Below are 19,562 nucleotides of genomic sequence, written 5' to 3'. Positions count from 1 at the left end.
AAACCCTGTCTTGAAAACCAAAAATATAAATAAATAAGTAACAGCATATCAATAAAATGTAAGGCTAATTCTCCCTGTGTGTAATGTGGCTATTAGAAAATTTAAGATTACCCTTGTAGTTTGTGTCGCATTCCTTTTGGGCAGAGCTGGCCATGACCTTCCAGAGATCTCTGTCCCTTAAGCCTGTAGGGTCTATTTACTCAGATGCTAGCTTTTCTGGGAGGTGCCAAAGGTCACCCCTCTTGGCAGGGTAGAGAGCTCTTCCAGGGCTCCAGCTAATAGTGGCCAGAGTAGGAGACTCCTTACCCAAGAGCTGCAAGCACAAATCAGGCCAACTTTCTCCCATTCTGAAGGTTTTTTGTTTGTTTTTTGTTTTTTTTAAGAGCCAAAAAGACCGGGTTCTGAAGCCAGATTATCTGTGCAGGATGTCATCCACACATGCAAAGCCCACGAATGTAACTGTTCTATTTTATTTTATTTTATTTTTATAATGGTGAGCGTATTGTCTGCATGTATGTATGAACAGTGCCTATGTGCCTAGTGTCTGAAGAAGCCAGAGAAAATGCTCGATCTCCTGGAACTGGAGCTAGGGCCAGCTGTAGGTCATGTTGTAAGTGCTAAGAACTGAACCTGAGTCTCAAATGCTCCTAGCCACTGAGCCATCTCTCTCTAGCCATCTTAACATTTGGGGAGCCTCACTAAAGATGCAAAAAAAAAAAAGATGTATGTACATATAAATGTGTATGTGTATGTGTATGTATGTGTGTGTGTATATATATATATATATATATATATTTTTTTTTTTTTTTGAGACAGGGTTTTTCTGTCCTGGACTCCATTTGTAGACCAGGCTGGCCTCGAACTCACAGATATTTGCCTTCCTCTGCCTGCCTCCCAAGTACTGCATTAAGAGCATATGCCACCACTGCCCAGCAATTAAAATTTTTACTTTTAATTCTCTCCCCCCCACCCCCGAGTGTGAGAGTGTGTGTGTAGGTACCCTCGGAGACCAGAAGAGGGAGTCAAAGCCCTTGGAGCTGGAGTTTCAGGGGGTTGTGAGCTCTGGGAACAGAACTCAGGGCCTGTGTAAGGGCAGCAGTGTGAGCTCCTAACTATGGGGCCACTTCCCCAGCTCTCTCTCTTTTCTTTTTGGTTTTCTTCTATACTTTACAAATGTGGAAAAAAAAAAAACAAAAAAACCCAAAACCCTAATTTCTAACATTTATTCAGAAAATACAATTTAAAATTCTAAAGTGAAAACAGTGAGCCATGAACTGTTAATGAGATGACTCTGTAACTGGCCCAAAGCTTCCCCAGGAAGCTGATTAAATGCCTGTGGATGCTGAGAAGGCATTGAGAAGGGGTAGAGGCAGTCTTTTGTGGGGCAGAAGAGATTTCCTGGCTACACAGATCTTTTTCCTATACCTAAAGTCGGAATGGAAAAGACACATGCCAGGGAGTGCTGCAGGCCACTGTTCAAACGAGATGTTTGCTCAGCTCAGGCCACATGTGCTGGCCGAGAGTCGTGGGAGTTGCCCTGGCTGGCGGGGCAGCAGAGGCAGCTGGGAGCTGGGGGAGTGCTGAGACTCAAAAAACAGGTGATCATGCATTCTTTTAGCATGCGAAAATATGAATCAAACAATTTGCAAAACACCCACAGCTGTTGGCAGGAGACATGACACAGGTACTAATTTAGACTCTAACACATATTCTCTGTGTGTGTGTGTGTGTGTGTCTGTTTCTCTCTCGCTCTTTCTAACACACATACACACACACAAAACTCAACAACCAAAGGTCTAGATAGTCAGCAAAGCTTCCTCCTAATGTCATTCTACAATGCCTCACAATGCCTCTCTATCCCCTAAGGATAAATTTAAACAGCAGCTTCTACGGGACCACAGGTGGCACTCCCTTGGAGTAGGGAAGGGGTGAGGATTGAGTGACATGGTTCCATTTGTCATCGGCCCTCCTTATCTGAAGATCTCTGTGGAGGGTGGCTTCCACTGTGACCACTTACTCTTGCTGCAGAGATTAAAGCAAGGTTGACCCATTAGCCTCAAAAGGCATCCAGCTAGATTAGTGGGCGCCTAGGCTAAGGACACAGGGGACTCGGGGGTGACATCGAGGGGCTGCAGAGCTTATTTGGGTGTCTGTGACAGAGTTCTGCAGTTGCTTGTGGCCCCCACCACAGAACTCTAGGCACACTAAGACTTGTGCTGTGTGTGCGTGTGCCTGTGTGTCTTGTGTCTGTGTGAGTATGTGTACTCAGACTTTAAATGAGTGAATTATATGCTGTGTGAATTGTAGCTTGGTGGAATTGTTTTGTTTTTACAGGTAAAGGCTCAGGTATGGGAGCAAACATCCCTCTTGGCAACAGTGCTGCTCTGAGTTATCACAGACACCCCTAAGGTGCACTTAGGATAGAAAGGGTTATTAGTCCCACTTCCCCACACACTTGAGACAGGGTCTTAAATGTAGCTCAGGCCCAAACTCCTGATTCTCCTGCCTCAGCTTCCTTAGGTTAGGACTACTGGTATGTCTCAGCAGAGGATCAGGAATCCAAAGTCATCCCTGGCTTCCTAATGGATCTGAGGCTAGCCTGGGCTACTTGAGATGCTCACAAACACACAAACACGACTATCCTTTGTGAAGTCAACAGCACATATTTCTAAGAAAGGTGTCATAGGCTCCCAAAGCCTGTGTGTCACTGACCTTTCTGGTCCTCCCAAATCTCTGGCCTCTGCTGAAAAGACTTTCGGAGCATATGTCTCGGGAACTGAAGGTAAGGTGGCCGAGCCAGGCTCTGGGCTCCTTCTGAGATGAGGAAGGAAAGTGATTGCTGGAATCAGATGGTTAGAGAGCACTGTCCCTCCCCAAATCCCAATTTAAAAAGCACATTTCCCAGTAAGGACTAAGTAGCCAGCACACCAACCTCCCTAGGAAGAAGAGAAGAGAGCTTTAGGCAGCTAGAGGCATGAGCTGCTTTGACCAACATACACCTCCTCTACCTAAACCACTCTACAGTAGAAAGCAGCTGACTGGCTGTAGCCCACCACAACAGCCTGTCGATGCTTCATGCTTTTCTAGTGGTTTTAGATAAGTTGGAGCACACAAGGAAAGGAACAAGATGTGTCACATATGCCCCCGTGCCTTCAGAATCCCAGCACATCTCGAGAGGGTAAGTGGGGCCGCTTGACCCTTAAGATATAGGAAACCTAGCCTCCTGAAAATCCATCTGACTCACTGAACACGAGGCTAGGGGTCATAATGGCTCTGAACCCATGGACATTGCCCCTAAGTACCTGTCATTGTGGAGTTCTGCTGGAGCCAAGAGGTGCAGCTTCTTGTCTTTGCTGTCATCAGGCTCTGAAGGTGAGGAGACATTCTTCCCATACCGCACGGGAGCAAGGAGCTGAGACTCCAGCTGTTGCTTGGCCTGCTGGCATCCGACCTGGCTGTCCCCTTGACGGGTACCTGTGTCCTCCATTGCCTGAGCCCTGTTGGAGCATCCTGAGTCCTGACAGCACCCAGGCAGGGCTGAGTCACCTGCCACACAGGGAAGCATCCTTGTAGTACCTGTTTCCGGGAGGTCACCAGACACACATGTCCACACCTCAGCTGTGCTTGGTGTGACATCACCTCTGGCTTCCTCGGGAGCTCCTGCCATTTTGCTAGGCTCCGGGGGAGCTGCCAACACTCCTCCAGCCAGTGGTTTGGGGGTACCCTGGTGGCCCAGCACATTTTGCATTTCTGCGGGACTGACAGCAGGTTCAGTCTGTCTTTCACCCCCAAGTGTAGCAGGGGTCCGGGGCTCACTGTTAGAGTCAGAGACATTCAAAACACTTCCATGAGAAGAAGAGCCTTCCAGGGCACAGGTGGATCCTGATAGATTACTTGGACCCTGGGTATGAGCAAGGTCTCGGGTATCATTTCTATGTTGACTGTTGCTGGCCAATGTTTCCAGGGGCTCTGTTGCAGAAGGATGTCTGTCCCCTTGAGCAGAAGTCTTCTCTGCAGGGCTCTGGGGAGCCATGGGGAAGCCAGGAACACTTTCTGTTAGCATCCCCTGAGCAGCTGCAGGGGCAGGAAGACCTGATGCTGATTCCTGTCTGCTTCTTCTCTGCTGTGAGTGAGCTTGAGCTCCCTGGCCTGGCTCCACAGTCCCCTCTAGCCTCTCACTTGTCACTGTCAGTGGGACACAGGGCCCCTCTCCCTCAACACTGGCACGTGGCAGCTTCTCCTCCAAGGCTGTCTCCACCAGACCCACCAGCTTCTCTGGTTCTGGATCCTGGGGAACCAGGTGAGAAACCTCAGCCTCAGCCTCTGACTCTTGCTTCTTCTCCACCTGGAGTCCGGCAGAAAGTACAGGGAGAGGGACAGCAGCCACTTTTGGAGCCCCATCTAGAAGCTTCTCTGGGTTCAGTGACACGTCTGGGCCCTCAGCTGGCACATTCCATGGAGCTCCTGCCTTTTTACCAGGAATTCTCTGGGGCCGATCGGCAGCCAGGGCTCCAAGCACAGACTGCTCAAAGATCTTGCTGATGTGCTCTCTGAAGTCAGGAAGCCCTGTTGTTATGCTGGTCTTCTTGGAGCCTGTACTCTCATGACCTGATGCGCCAATCCTTAGACCTGAGGGTTCTTCTGACTTCCCCCTTTTACTCGCTGTCTCTCCTACTGTGCCCTTACTGGCAGGGCATGCTGTGATCTCAGAGGGCCTGGCACTGGCTTCTGGAGCTGTGGCCACACACACCTCTCTTGTCATCTGCTCATCTTTGGCCAGGAGAGGTCTCCTGTCCAGGTAGGGCATGAAACTCACAGGTCCCTCTGTGGTTCCAGTTTGGGGGATACCACTACCAGCCCCTGCTGCAAAGATTTCCTCACCTTCGGTTCCTGATTGCAAGAGTGTGGTGAAGGAAACAGCAGACACCTGTCCAGGGGTGTCGTTTTTCAAAGCAGGTGGAAGCTCCTTTACAGGGCAGGGGCTTTCATGAGGTGCTCTGGGGTCCTCAGAGGAAACAGCTCTCATGCTGCCATCTTCTGCATCCTGCCTCGAAGCGCCATTGATCTGCAGGTAAGGAGTGTCAGGTACAGTCTCTTTGGGTAGCTCAGCGGGCAGAAGCCTCTGTGGGCCTGTAACAGTGCCGTGTGCTGGAACGCCCACAGTACTCCTGGGGAGCCCATCCGATTCTCCAGCTGGCAGCAAGGCATCCCCACAGCTGGGCTCAAGCTGCTCAAGTTGGCATGGCTCAGCCAGGGTGGAGGGGAGGCCCTGTTCAGTCTGAAAGCAGCCACTATTCTGAGCAGCTTCTGGTCCCTCTGAAGCCTGCTCCGTCCCAGGGTCTCCGTCACTGGTGTCGACGTCCACCTCTGCAGACCCGCCTTTACCACCTTGCTCCTCTGCTTTCGGGAAACTTCCAAGAAGCCTCTGTGCTTTTGCACCCGAGGTGGCCAGCTGCTCCATTTCCAGCTGTTGAACCGATTCTTTCTTGCTTTCATCACAGACCTCACTCGCTAGGGCATCCTGAGTGGATGTGACTCTGGGGCTGGTAGGCACCGGGTCTGGAGAGCAGTGTGCTGTATCCAGCAGAGCTACTGAGTCAGGTGGGCAAGGCGGGGCCTCTGCCATGTTTCCACTTGCCATCTCTGTCTTCCTGAAGCCCTGAGGCAGGGGCAGTACGTCACCTGCTTCAGCTATGCCCAAGTCCCCACAACATGCTTCTTCATGCTGGTTGCCTGTTTTCATAGCATCAGCCAGCTCCTGTTGAGACTTGCTCAGCCCCTGCCCAATGCAGCAACTATCCTTTCCACCCAGGTTTCCCGCAAGAGAGGCGTCTGCCGCAGGAGGTGGGATCTCCGAGGGCTGACTGCCACTGCCTGTGTCCCCTTGCTCATTTTCCCCACGTGCAGGCAACTTCTGTCCCAGAGTGGCTGACAGTTCTGACTCCTCTGATGGCACCCCTCCCAGAACTGTATCCTTGGGGGATGAACTTGGAGGATGAACTTGGGGGATGAACTTGTGTGGACTGCCTGTGGGGGGAGGTTCTGAAGCCCATTCCTTTCCGTCATGAGGCAAGCTCACATCTACCCCAGGCTTCCCTCCCTCGGGCATTGGGGTTGTTGAAGGATCTGTACCCTGCTTCTCCAGACCTGGGCCACTTGAACAAGCGCCTTGCCCATTTGTAGGTGGTTGGTCCTTCTCACAGAGACTAGCAAAGATGGATGTTTCTGGGTCTAGTTGGGGTGGCTGGAGAGAGTTCTTAAAAGGTTGTGGGAGGCTGTCCTCTGGGCAGGACAGTTTTCCCTGACAATCTTGTTCCAGACTGAACATAGTAAGCCCGTGGCCTGTTGCTGAGTTTTTCTCATCAGGGGGAGGTGACACAGCAGCATGGACTTCCTGTCCAGGTTCCACCTTCTTCTCTAGGTCACAAGGTTGGCCTGGGGATATCAGCAAGCCTTCCCCATCACAGCTGTAGGGCTGCTGCAAGGGCGAGTGGCTCTTCTTTAGCTCCGGGATGTTCTCCATCTCCCCAGCTTTGGGTACCTCCCTCACAGCTGCCACAGACAGGAAACCTGCTTTCTCAGATCCTAAAGCAGGAAGTGACTCTGTCGTTCCCAATCCTCCCCTGTCCTGAAGCATGATGGGGGTCTGCAATGTTGAGCTTTCCCCAATGGCTTCTTGGGGGGGAAAGTGCTCCCCAGTTCCGTCTGATGCTGAGGACAGAATGGGGTCCTCCTTATGGAGTTTGTGCAGTGAGGTAGCTGTGTCGGTCACATGGGATTCAGGAACCACCTGTCGCACCGCCTCTCCTGACCCAGTGTGGGGCTCATCCATGCAGCCAGCAACCCCCTGTGTGGGTGGCTGTGCTGAGTCTGAGCTAGGAATGATGCTGTTCTCTGGAGTGCTGTGTGGCTTTGAAGCCTCATCTTTGTCAGTCTCCCAATGGAGCCTGCAGCCAAAGGCTTGAGACCTCTCTTCCTCATGGTTCCCAGACTCTGTACCATCAACAGCTCTGGTGGCTTTTTGCTGTCCCTTAGGGTTGTCTCGGAGTGATCTGCTTCCCTCTCCAGCTGCAACTCTGTTTTCAGTATTCTTGGGGGCCTCAGGACCGTCAATTGGTTCCACTGACCTTCTAGAACTTTCATTTGAAACCCCATGGGAGAAAGTTGGCAGCAACAGCCCTTCGGGGACTGTATCATTTTGCCCCTGCAGGAAAGGGGCAGGGACTCCCTGGAGGCTGCCTTCTGATTGTTCTTGTGTTCTTCTACGATCTGATGCTGCCTTCAGTTCCACTACCCCTGTGCCCACCTGTTCTGCGGTCAGATCTGCAGAAACTAGCATCTGAGCCTCAGAAACTGTCTCCTTGGCCAAGCTGGGATCTTCGGAGGCAACAGAATTCCAAGCAGCTGGGTGTGCGGAGGGGCTGGACACTGTAGATGTTTTTTCTGTTCCAGTGAATGGCGGGAGCTCAGCTCTCAGAAGCAAGCTCCCATCCGGCTGGCTGGCTGCTGCCACACCCATAACTTGCTGGGGCTCAGTTTCTGATGTCCCTGTCTGTGGCTGAGCCTCTTTGCTGTCCAGAGCCTCCTCCATCCAGGAGCCACTGTCTCCTGGTGCTGCAGCAGGACCTAGTGGGTCTGAGGATAGTTCTGGACGTGGCAGATGTATTTCCGCGTTCTGCTGGTGGCTTTGCTGGGAGGCAGTGCTTGTCCCAGCTCCAGGGTTAGCCCCTGAGTTGCTTTTAGAGGGATGGCAGCCTTTGAGAAATTCCAAGTTCTTGGAATTCGTAGGTAGCACCTTCCCTCCGCCTCTTTCCCTATCTGATGATCTTAGGACTGGATTTTCTGGGGCCATGGTCTCAAGTTTTGGGGGGCACTGCTCAAGGACAGCTGAGCTCTCCATCCCCAACTGGGTGGTAGCAGGGACCTTGCTGGCAGACTGTAGGGGAGAACAGCCATCCATAGCCTCTTTCCTTTGGAACTCAAAGCCACCAGGCCAGTCACCCTCTCCACACAGCAGCTCTGTCCTTGGCTCCTGGAGAGGCACTAGGGAAATTCCAGGCAACTGTCCAGGGCAACTGGAGGAGGAGCTCTGTGCCTCTTTGTCTCCCTCAGCACTGGGGGTCGTGGGGGTCGTGGCAGCCGTTGAGCACTGTGCGGAGCCATCCCCTTCAGGAGTAAATGTTACTAAGGTGTCTCCTGGAATGCTGGGGGAGGGTTCCATTCTAAGTTGATGGGTGACGGTGCCATCTTCAGCTGCTGCTTCTGAGCTTGCCAGGCAACTTTCTGGAGGGCACTCGGTGAAGGGCATGGAGGCTGAGGGGCACACCTGTTCCCTGGACAGAGATGGTCTGGGTAGTGGAGAACCTTCTGGCCCCCCGGCTTCCTGGGGGTGCTTCCCTTGCTCAGTCACCTCTGGGGAGACAGTGCACGGATCCAGGCTGGCAGCACTCTCAGAAGCAGAGCAGGAGCCTCCTAGCCCAGTGCTGCCAACAATGAAAACATGGGTTGTTTCATTGGTTCTCACAGGTACCAAAGACAGAGCCACATCCAGGCAGAATGATCCCAATCTGACCCCGACAAAAGGCTTCCAGGAGCCCCTACCCAAAACACAGTGAACCCCATGCAGCTTGTAGGTAGGGCTGCCCATAATCATTATACATGCCCTTGCTTCTTCAAAAACCAATGCAGGAAGTCTCAGAATTTCAGGTGTGGGGCCTTCCATGCAAGTCAGTAGTGAGCAGAAAAATACGGAAAATGATTGAAATTAGTAGAAAGAGAGAAAGAGAAAAAGGGAGAAAGAGAGAGAGAAAGGAAGAAAGAGAGAAAGAAAGAGGAAAAGAAAGAAAGAGAGAGAGAGAAAGAAAGAAAGGAGTGAAGAGAAATATGCAGGAAACCCAGAAATTTTTCTTTCTGTGTGTGTGTGTATGTGTGTGTGTGTGTGTGTGTGTGCGCGCGCGCGTGCACAGGGGGAGGAGCACTCACATGCACATGTGCACACACACCCATGTGGAGGCCAGAGGATAACACTGAGTGCTGATGCTCACGTTGTTTGAGACAATCTCTTGTTTTTCTGCTGTGTACACCAGGCGTCTCCTGTCTCTGTTTCCTACCCTCCTTTAGAAGCATAGAGGTACAGATGATTGTTGTACACATCTGGCTTTTGTGGGGTTTCTGAGGGTTAAACTCAGGCCTTCATGCTTTCTCAGAAAATACTTTTATCTGCTGAACCATCTCTCCAGCTTCAATTTTTTTTTCTACGACATTTTTCTGAGACATAATCTCTCACAGGCCTGGAGCTTGCCAAGCAGGCTAGGCTGGCTGGCCATTGAGCCCCAGGAAGATGCCTCTTCCTGCCTCCCCAAAACTTGGGCTATAAGCATACAGTACTGTGTTTTCTAAAATGTGCATTCTGGGGACTTAACTCAGGCCCTCCTTCTTGCCAGGCTAGCACTTTCCTCAGCTTCCCAGGGAGCTTTTTAATAGGTAGGTAGACAGATAGATGGACAGACGGACAGATGGATGGATAGATATGTGAAGTGAGGCAAAGGTGAACAAGTTCTGGATAATTACAAGATGGCCCCAAGCATCCTGGGATCCTCTGGCATTTGGTAAACAGGTGTAACTTAGAAAAACTGTGATTTGAAATTGAGGGCTATTCTTTTTTGTTTGTTTGTTTGTTTGGTTGGTTGGTTGGTTGGTTGGTTGGTTGGTTTGGTTTGGAGACAGAGTCTCAATATGTAACTCTAGCAGTCCTGGAACTCACTCTATAGATCAGGCTGGCCTCAAACTCATAGAGATTCACCTGCCTCTGCCTCCCAAGTGCTGGGATAAAAGGTGTGTGTGTCACCATGCCTGGTGAAGGCTATTCCTGAGTAGAGTTGATTCTTCACAATTTCTGGTGCTAGAGTGGGAGGCATAATCCCCAAATCACTGTCATTTCAATGGGATTTCTTCACTGACCAGCATATATCGCCTGAGAGCTGGAAAACCTTCACACCATGCTTGTCCTAACTTGAATACGCTCACGTCAGCGATATGTGAGAAAAACAGTTACTATGACATACTCAGAGAACTGGAAGGAACCCAGCTCAGAATTAGGGCACCGCCACCACTTACCGACCCTCTGGGTACGCCAACGCAGATGGCTGCATGCTAACATTTCATGCATTGCTCCATTCTCGGCTATTTTAAGTGCATTTTTGTTTTGTCTTATTTTTACAGTTTTTAGACAGGGTCTCACGTAGTCTAGAGGGGCTGGAAATTGCTACCTGAGACTGACCCTACATTTATGACCCCCCCTGCCTCCACCTCCCAGGTATTGGGATTGCAGGTAAACACCACACCCTGCATATTTTAATTTTATAAACACTGTAATGACCAACACAGAATTATGAAAACATCCTTATGTGCTAACCACTTGCAGTGGGCTAATCACCTCCCTCCTGGTTTCCTATCTCTTTCTTAGTTTTTTGTTTTGTTTTGTTTTTGTTGTTGTTGTTATTTATAGCTTTGATTCTATGTACTTGCTATGATTAAATATTTTCCGGTATAGAGAGAAGTTACTTAAGACAAAGTTAACAGAAATACAGTTTTTCTAAAGCTTTGATTTTTTTTATTTAAAATATTTTATTTCTATTTTCAGTTATGTGTGTGTGTGTGGGTGGGGTATGTGCCTAGTGCTCACAGAGGCCAGGAAGGGTTGTTGGGCTCCCTGAGGCCCTAGCTGCAGGTGGTTGTGAGCTGCCTGGCATGGGCGTAGGGAAGCAACCTTAGGTCCTCTGTGGGAGCAGCATGCACACTTAACTGCTGAGCTGTCCCTCCAGTTCCACTTAGGGCCTCCAAAAGTCATCTTCTTTAAAGTTATTTTAAGGAAAAAAATAGCAAGGAAAGCTTATAGAACCTTAAAATCTTTTATAATGGTTACACACACACACACATTCTACAGACCCACTGTATCCACAGGAAGGTTCTATTCTCCATGTCCACTAAGAAATTTCCCATACGACACACGTGTTCATGCATGCAGGACATGTAGGGTGGAAGGGTGGAGGGTATTCTTATTAAAGCATGTAAGTTTGGGGCTGGGAGATGGCTCAGTGTGGAGGATGCTTGCTAAGCAGCCGTGAGGACTTGAGTTGAATCCCCCACACCCACACAGGAGTGTAACCCCAGCGCTGGAAGGGGGGTAAGAATCATGCAGATCTTGGGCTCGCTGGCCAGCCTGTCTAGCCAAAACAGCAATTCCAAGTCCAGCCAGAGACCTGATCCCCCCAAATAAGGTGGGCCCTGACTTCTCTCCAGGCACACGTTGTCTGGAAGAAAGCCAAGAATAAAAGCTTTGTCATGATTTGGAGTGTTAATTTTGTTGTTATTGCATCTCTTAAGATACAGATATCTAATGGTTCCTCAATTGTCATTTTAATAAAATAAATTAAAATTTAAGAAATAGGCTGAAAGCAATAGAAGACTCGATGCCAACCTCTACCCACCGAACTCACACATGTAAACACACTCAAACACACGTGTGCACACACACAACATACACACTACCCTCCCACTGCCCCAACTTATAAATATGTGCTCTGGACTGACCTATATGACCCCCCCCCCATCTATGTTGATGCCCTAGGCTCCAGGATGACTGTTTGGAGATTAGGAAGAAAAGCCAAATGAGATCATGGGTGCCTAATCCAGGAAGACTGGTGTCCTTATGTAGAGAGACAGAGGCAGCAGGGGCGCACACGCACATTAGAGGGTCATATGAGGACACTGTGAGAAGAGGAATTCTGCAAGCCAGAAAGAGAGTCCAGAAACTAGCCCTGCAGCACCTTGACCTGAACATTTAGCAGCCAGCACCGTGAGAAAATACCCCTGTTGTTTAGCTGGCCGTCTATCATGGCAGCCCCAGTAGACTAATGAAGCAAGCATATGGGCACCCACTGAATGAACATCTATTGTCCTTTCTTTTCGGTGTTGGTGAGGTTTCAGTCTTTCCAAAGCAACAAGTTGAGAAACAGGAACGGATGGAATGGTGTCGGTCATCTTGGCGTGGATCGTCTCATTAAACCTAGTGAGCAGTAGAACCGATGGGTGTCACCACTGCCGTTTGCAGATGAGAACACAGGACAGGGAGGCTGCACTTGGATCTTGGTTGGACAGCTTCCTACTCTGTCTGCATGCTGCCTGAAAGAACAAAACCTTCCAGGGAAGAGAGGAGGCTTTGTACTCCACCCATTTCAGCCTCTCTGCCACGCCAGTCACCTCTGCATGGGACACCATCTATGTCCTTCAGGGAGGTGTGGACAGCCCATTTCCATGGCAGCCATCTTTGCCTAAGGCCTAGTTTTGCGCATAAGAGGAGGGATGGGTGCCTGGGGACCGCAGAGGGAGCTGGCTACAATTTCAAGGAACTTAGCATCTTCAGACCCAAAAGCAAAACCAGCAAAGGCAGAGCGGAGAATAACGTGGGTGAGATATATGCATCCTTCCAGAGTACATGTGGTCACCCAGAACAGGAAGGCATCTGGCCCAGCACTGGTAGACATGTACAAAACTGCCCAGAGTTTGAGTAAAACCTGTAGACTTGGCCTTTTGGAAAGTACCCAGAAGGGAGCCAGAATTGTGATATGTGGTTCCATGGATTATTCCATCGTTGCTATGAACCCCACCTGGAGGCTTTTCCTTTTGTAAGACTTTACATTTCCGTATGTCCCACCCATGAACGGGCCAAACAGTTCAGCAGAGAATGAGACTAATGAAGTGTTCCTGTGTATGTCAGCTAACTTGAGGACTACATCCTCTTTGAGCCCCTTTATTCCACTGGAAATGAAACAACCAAAGCCATCTCCATGGCTGTCTTCCAACAGGACTGCCAGTGAAGGGGAGTTCATGGCTGACTGGGATCATTTGCCATGTGACACAGGCTGATCAGTGCAGCTCTGTAAACTCACATTCTTATCAGAGAGCAGTCAGGAATGAACCACCCACTGAGTGTGGGACACATAATAACTCCCCCTGAATAAGAGTCTTAAGGTTGGTCTTAGCATAAGGCCAGAGCAGGGATCTCTTTGATTACCCATCAGAAGCAATTCTTACAGTCAGAATGAAGCCACTTGCCAGAAGCAGATTTGCCTATGGGTAGGCGACATTCTGAGAACTGGTCTGTTGAGGGTTCTGCATTAGTTAGGCTGACATAAGTCCTTCTGAGCTTCAGGATTGAGTAGAAATGTGCAGGCTGAGGCTTCACAATCAGCTGGGGCAGCCTGTGTCCTTAGTGGAGGCCTTTCAGCTCTGGGGGTTGAGGTTGGGAAGAACAAAGGGCCACAGCTTGATTCTGGGGCAGACTCGGCCTATAGTACCCTAAAGGGGCAACCTAAGGGTGTTGGCCCAGAAGTAGCACCAATTTGCTAAGCAAATATCAGGGAGGGGCGTCACGGAAAAGGTATTCCCCACTGCCTTAGTACAGACAAACCTTTCTGACTAGGCTCCTAAATGCGCAGATCTGAAAACGCACAGTGATGCTTACCTACAAGGAGGCTAATAGGAGTATGTAAATATGGTTGTTGCATCCCTGGCCATTAAGGTCAACAAACTAAAGCAAAATAGCAATGGTGGAGAGTTGCTGTGTACTGAGCGTTTACTCCAGCTAGGCCCATGCTAAGCATTTCAAGTTACAATTTCATTTACTCCACACAACAGCTTGGCAGAGGGCGTGTCCCCCATGGTATGCATGAAAAATGGTCCCAGAAAGGGTCTAGCCAGAAGATGAACTGTTGATGCAAAGTGAGATTAAGGCACTGCCTGGCTCCAGCGCTGTTTTCTGTGTGTGCTGTCTTCACCAGCTTCTCACCTGGACAGGTACAGCTATCTGTCTGTCTCCCATGTACCCCAGCCCCCTTCTTTTTGAACTCCAGGCAGCAGGCAGAACAATGGCTTAGAAGAGTCACCTGTGTGGGTTTTTCTGACAGCTGTGGCCCAGCCTCTGACATTTCCTGCTCTATCTTATGCAAGGCTACCTGGAACCTAGAACCCTTCTGTTCCTCCCCAGGAATCTCAGTGAAGTCTCTCTGGCCTTAGATCCCAGGGCTATTTAGTATTAGACACTATGACCATCTATGGGATTGATGACAATTTCCCTCCCTGGAATCTGGATCTTTCCCTGCTTTCAGCACTGTGCTCATGATGCCTAGTATATGACAATACTAAATAGATAATACTATAGAATAGATGGACATATGAGTGGATGGATGGATGATGATTGTGCATGATGGGTAGATGGATAGATAGATGGATGGGCTGATGGATGGATAAATAGATGGATAAATGGGTGGATAGATGGATAAGTGAATAAATGGGCAGATGGATGGGTGGACAGATGGATGGATGGATGGACACAAGTGTACTTGAAACAAAGATAGTAAATGTGTAGCAATATTCTCAAATTAGCATTTCACCTTAAGATTAGAAAGTGTTTTCCCTATAGCTACATCATTTCTATAACCTATTAATGTAGGCCTCTTGTTTTACCGATGAGGAAGCTAAGACCCAGAAAGGCAAAATACTTTTTAAAATTCTTCTTGGAAAAGTCATGGTAAGGCAGTATGCTTTAGTCCTAGCCCCTGTGTCTGCTGGCAAGTCCCATCAGTAAAAGCATATAGCAAGTCACTTATTAATAAACCTTATTATTACTTATACAGCACAGATGTCTGTGAATGACTTCTATTCAAAAATGACTCTAATTCAAAAGATTAAAGGATTTCTCTACAAAACGTCATCATTACTCATGACATTCCAATGCTCTTTCCGACAGGAAAGCCAGGGTGGTAGAAGCTAATGAGTTAGAACAGGCCTGGCAGTTACCAACCCTGATTCTTGTCCAGAGATTGGGCACCTTAGTGGGTGATAAGGAGTGTTGCCTAGGTCCCCACATTTCTACCTTGATTATCAAACTAAAGACCGTCCTAACCCTTAACAGTTTTCCACAAAGACAGATATTTCTGTCTTGCTCTGCCATGGTCTTTGCTTCCCTTTAAACCCCTCACAAGGAGGAGGTGACACCTATCTTATCAGTGAACTGAGAACATCAGCCCACACTGGTCCAGTTTTCCCAAGGGTAGAATCAAGTTGCTCAGTGTCACTGGTCAGATGTGACTGAACCCTGAATGTTAGAAGTCTAGTCTAGGAAGGAATGCCAAGCTAGGGCTTGTATGAGGGTCATTTTTATCATGTCTGCCCATTTATTCACTCATTCATCCTTCCACCCATTTTTCCATCTGTACATCTATATATCCATCTGCCCATCCATCCATCCATCCATCCATCCATCCATCCATCCACCCACCCACCCACAGCCTTGCTGTGGACTGTGCTGACTTTCTTTGCTCCCTCTGGCTCCATGGTCTGTTTCACAATACATTGAGTGCATGCTAGGTTGAGGTATGATTAGCTAGCACTTTAAGACGACTGGGGTACTTTGTTTCCCGACACGTGATGGCTGGCTAGAATCTGAACTGGCTGGGGAGCTGTACCACGTGTGACTCTCTGACAGTAGGAAGATAGAGAACCTGTCCAAAGAAAGGACACCAATCCTAGGTCTTTAAGACTTCTGCCATGAAAATGGAAGAAAGCTGGTCAATTTGAGGAATCATAAAGACCTTTATAAAGACACAACTAGATTGCTAGCCACCTCATCAATCACTCTGTTCTTGCTCACTGAGAAGGACCAGTTTACATTTCTAGCTCATGTTTAGCTTCCCTTGCTCATTCTGTGATAGAAAAAAAAATAGAACAATAAAAAGAAAATTTCTCGAAAGAGTTAGTGGGGAAGAGGGTGTGTGTATTCATTAAACCCATAATGGTCTTTCCTTTAAGCTTATATTTTGACATACTCTCCCTCCCTACCTCCTCCTCTCTTTTTTCATAGGGAGGAGAGTACATAGTAAGCTCAGCTTGGCCTCGAATTTGCAGTCCTTCTGTTTAGTGCCTCTAGTTCCTGAATCATGGGTGAGTACCATCATTCATATCAAAGTAAGCTTTTATATTATTTCAAGATCAAGGTGTCATCTAACTCATCTAGCTTAGTGCAGAGAAGGGAAAGAAGAAAAGAAAACTTAGAAAGTACTTAACTTTTTCAGCAACTCTCTCGTGGGCACCTAAAAGATAGAAGGGTAGAAGCTGGATGTGGTGGGAGGCAGAGGCAAGCAGATCTCGATGACTTTGATGGCAGCCTGGTCTACAAAGTGATTTCCAGGACAGCCAGGGCTGTTGCACAGAGAAGCCCTGCATTGAACGTCCCCTTTGAGAGAGGAAGAGTGACCCAGTTTTGTGACTCAGGCTAGTACTTGGAAGAAGCTGGATTGTTGCACACGAGGACAAGCCACTGCCTTCCTATCTCTCACACACTGTCCTTCAGCTGTATCTCGGTCCAAACGTATCTCAGACTTTTAACAATCCAATCAAGAAATAAAACGAACCATTCTATTACAGAAGATATCTCTTTCGGGTTGCCAGCCTTGGCCTTTGGCAGGCCACAGCATCCTTTTTTATTCATTAAAAAAAAAAAAATCCTTGAAGGTCTGATAAGCCCGAATCAAGGAATGTAGCAGAGCGTTCATCCAAATATGAACATGTCATCTATTCTAAATCAAACCCCACCAGTCCTCAGGAGGCAGAGGCAGGCAGATCTCTGTAAGTGTAAGGCCAGCCTGGTCTACAGAGCTAGTTCCAGGACAGCCAGGGCTACATACAAAGAAACACTATCTCAAAGGAAAACGAAAACAAAACAAAACAAATAAACAGACCAGTCATTCAAGGAAAAGTGTGTTTTGCTCATAGAGTTGGATTTATTTTATCTTGTCACCACAAGATAAAAATTAGAAATTTTTGATCTTACAGGAACTGTGGTAAGTGCATTGTTGCTCTGTGTCTCTTGATAGGACTTTCAGCGCACACTGCAGTCATTTTCACGCTGCAGGAAATGCAGTGTAAAATAGGCAACATAGCAGAAGCATTTCTCAGTGACTGAAAATCTTGAGTGTTTACATATGTGTTTATGTGTATTTGGTTACAAATGAGGACATTATATGTGTGTGCGTGTTTGTACGGAGGCCAGAGGTAACCACGAGTATTGTCTTCAGGTGCCATTCATATTTTGGCACCATTCATATTTTGGTTTTGTTTTCTTGGGGGGCTGTTGTTGTTTGTTTTACTTATTTTGAGATAGGTCTCTCACTGGCCTGGAACTCACCAAGCAGGCTGGGCTGGGCTAGCTGACCAGTGAGTCCCAGAGATCCTGTCTCAGGACTGGAATTAAGAGCATGTGCTACCCCACCCAGCTTTCTAAAATGTGTGTTGTGAGATAGAACTTGGGTCCTCATGCTTGCATGGTAAACACTCTGCCAACTGTTCTCCATCCCCAGTCTTGAAATTCTTTTTGTTTGTTTTCACAGTGCTGGGGATCAAACCTAGGCAGGCGCTCTTCCCATTGAGTGTCAGAGAATTTGATACATTCTCTGGGTGAGATACCACTTGTGTACATGTTTACTGAGCTCAAAATGTGACTGAGGGATCAAGTTATACCCTCTGAAAAGTCCCCAGTCCCCAGTCTAGGATGTTGTTTGTCTCTTTGTAAGTCATTGACCTCTGTGGTGGGAGAGAGGAGAGGCTGTGAGTCCACATTACTGGGAACCAAGATGCTTTAATATCAAGGTCATAAAGACATCCCAGCCTCCTTCCAGCACTGCCACAGCTGTGGGGCTGATCTTGGAAAGATTAACTGCTGTCAGGGGTGGCATCTGAGACCATAAACAGACCCAGGGGCCTGCAAATGAATGCCTGCGACATGAGGAGCTTTTAGAGAGAAAAGAGACAACCTTGCCCTCCACATCCACCTCTTCCTCTTCTTCTTCATCTTCTTTTTTTCCTCATAGAAGGATCTCCTCACCATTTCCAGAACAAATGCCAGGCATTTTGCTGTATCTCTAATTTAAAACCAAGTTTCTTTCTTTCTTAGAAACTGGATAAGCTGTTTCAATGTTTTCAGAGTGCCTGAGCTGCAGAACGTCATAGATGGAGTTACTAATTAGAAAAGAAAAGTTCTCAGTAACAGGAATGGCTGCTAAAGGAAAGAGAAGGAGAGAGATGGCAATCTCTGCAATAAGGAAAAACGACCCTGCTGTTCCCCAGCCTAGGGCTGGAGAAGGTAATATGGAGGCCAGGGTTAGATGAAGGTCGACAGTCTCCCTTTTTTGAGGAGACGTTTAAGGAGAGGTAGGTGTCTAGGGAGACCAAGACAGCTAGAATTCCTGAGCCAGAGTGAGTACCATAGAGAAGAGGGCTGAACAAAGAGAAAGTTCTAGAAATAGGAGAGTCTCGACTGGCATGTGCACATACAGAGGTCATCTGGGACTAGATACACGCCAGCTGAATTATTGAGGAACAGACCTCAAAGTCACATAGAGCTGGGAATGCTTCTGGTTCCCACCAGCCAGATGGAAAAGGTTCATAGCTCACAGGGCATCTGTCAGGGGACCAAGAAGGGTTTGGTCTCCATGGTAGGAAATTATGCCACACACAAACATGGCAGTGGCTCCACCTTCCAAAGCAAGATACGAAAAGGTTGAGATGTTCCAAATAACTATCCCAGAGCAAAGTTCAAGAATATTTATAGAAATATAAAAATATCTACTACCCCAAAGCTGTAACGTCACAATGCCTGGCATGCAAATAAGCAGAAACAGATGAGCCATGCAGAAAAGAAAACACAACTCATTAAAACAAACCCAGAGTTCACAGAGGGTATCACGGGCTAAGGATACAACCCAGTACAAGAGAGCTTGCTTAGCATGTACAGGACCTGGGATTAATCCTCAGCCTCACAGAAATAACATAACTCTATTTTAGATATTTGATACTGGGTTAGAGGAAAGGTTGAGCCTGTCAAGCACAGAAATGGAAGGTATAAAGAGATTCAAATCCAACTTCCACGGTTGAAAGCCACAGCGTGAAATGAGGAGCACACTGGTTGAGAAAGGCAGACGCGACACTGCAGAGAAGGCTTTTGAGCTGCGATAGAGATGTCCAAGCAGAGGATGGAGACTAAGGAAGAAGCTCAGAATTATTAACAAGGTGTGGGGGCAGCTGCCAGGGAGTGAATACATGTGTAACTGGAGTCCTCAGTGAAAGACAGTAAATAAAAGAAAAAAATTTTTGAGAAAATAAAGGTCAAAAGTTTCCAAATTCCCTTTAAACAGTAAACCTACAACATAGCCAAGAATATAAACTATATGCACAAGAAACAGTGAAAAACTGTCCCAAGGTATATCACCATCAAATTGCTTAATGCTAGTGAAGAAAAAAATAATAGAAACAGCTAGAGAAAGAAGAACAAAGGATGATAGCAAATTTATACTGAAAATAACACAAGCCAAAATATAGCATAGTCTGATATTCCCAGTATGTCCACTTTCTCAGTAACTGAGTGAACAAGTAGGCAGAAAATCATTCCGCATATTTAAGCCCTGACAACACCATCAACCTGCCTGACCCAATCTGTATTTTGTTAT

At 47.8% G+C, this 19,562-nt stretch overlaps 1 protein-coding gene across 1 annotated transcript in view; it reads right to left on the bottom strand.

Moving 5' to 3' along the window:
* Nucleotides 1–19,562, bottom strand: part of Tacc2 (transforming acidic coiled-coil containing protein 2) — a 177,681-nt gene that overhangs the window by 130,125 nt on the left and 27,994 nt on the right. Inside the window, exon 3 of the mRNA XM_055608977.1 lies at nucleotides 3,303–8,483. Coding sequence (XP_055464952.1) covers nucleotides 3,303–8,483 — 5,181 coding nt within the window. The remainder of the gene's footprint in view (nucleotides 1–3,302; nucleotides 8,484–19,562) is intronic.

This window comes from Psammomys obesus, unplaced genomic scaffold, assembly GCF_907164565.1.
Source record: "Psammomys obesus unplaced genomic scaffold, mPsaObe1.curated_primary_1811, whole genome shotgun sequence".
NCBI lineage: Eukaryota > Metazoa > Chordata > Mammalia > Rodentia > Muridae > Psammomys > Psammomys obesus.
This window is presented reverse-complemented; position numbering and strand designations above follow the sequence as displayed.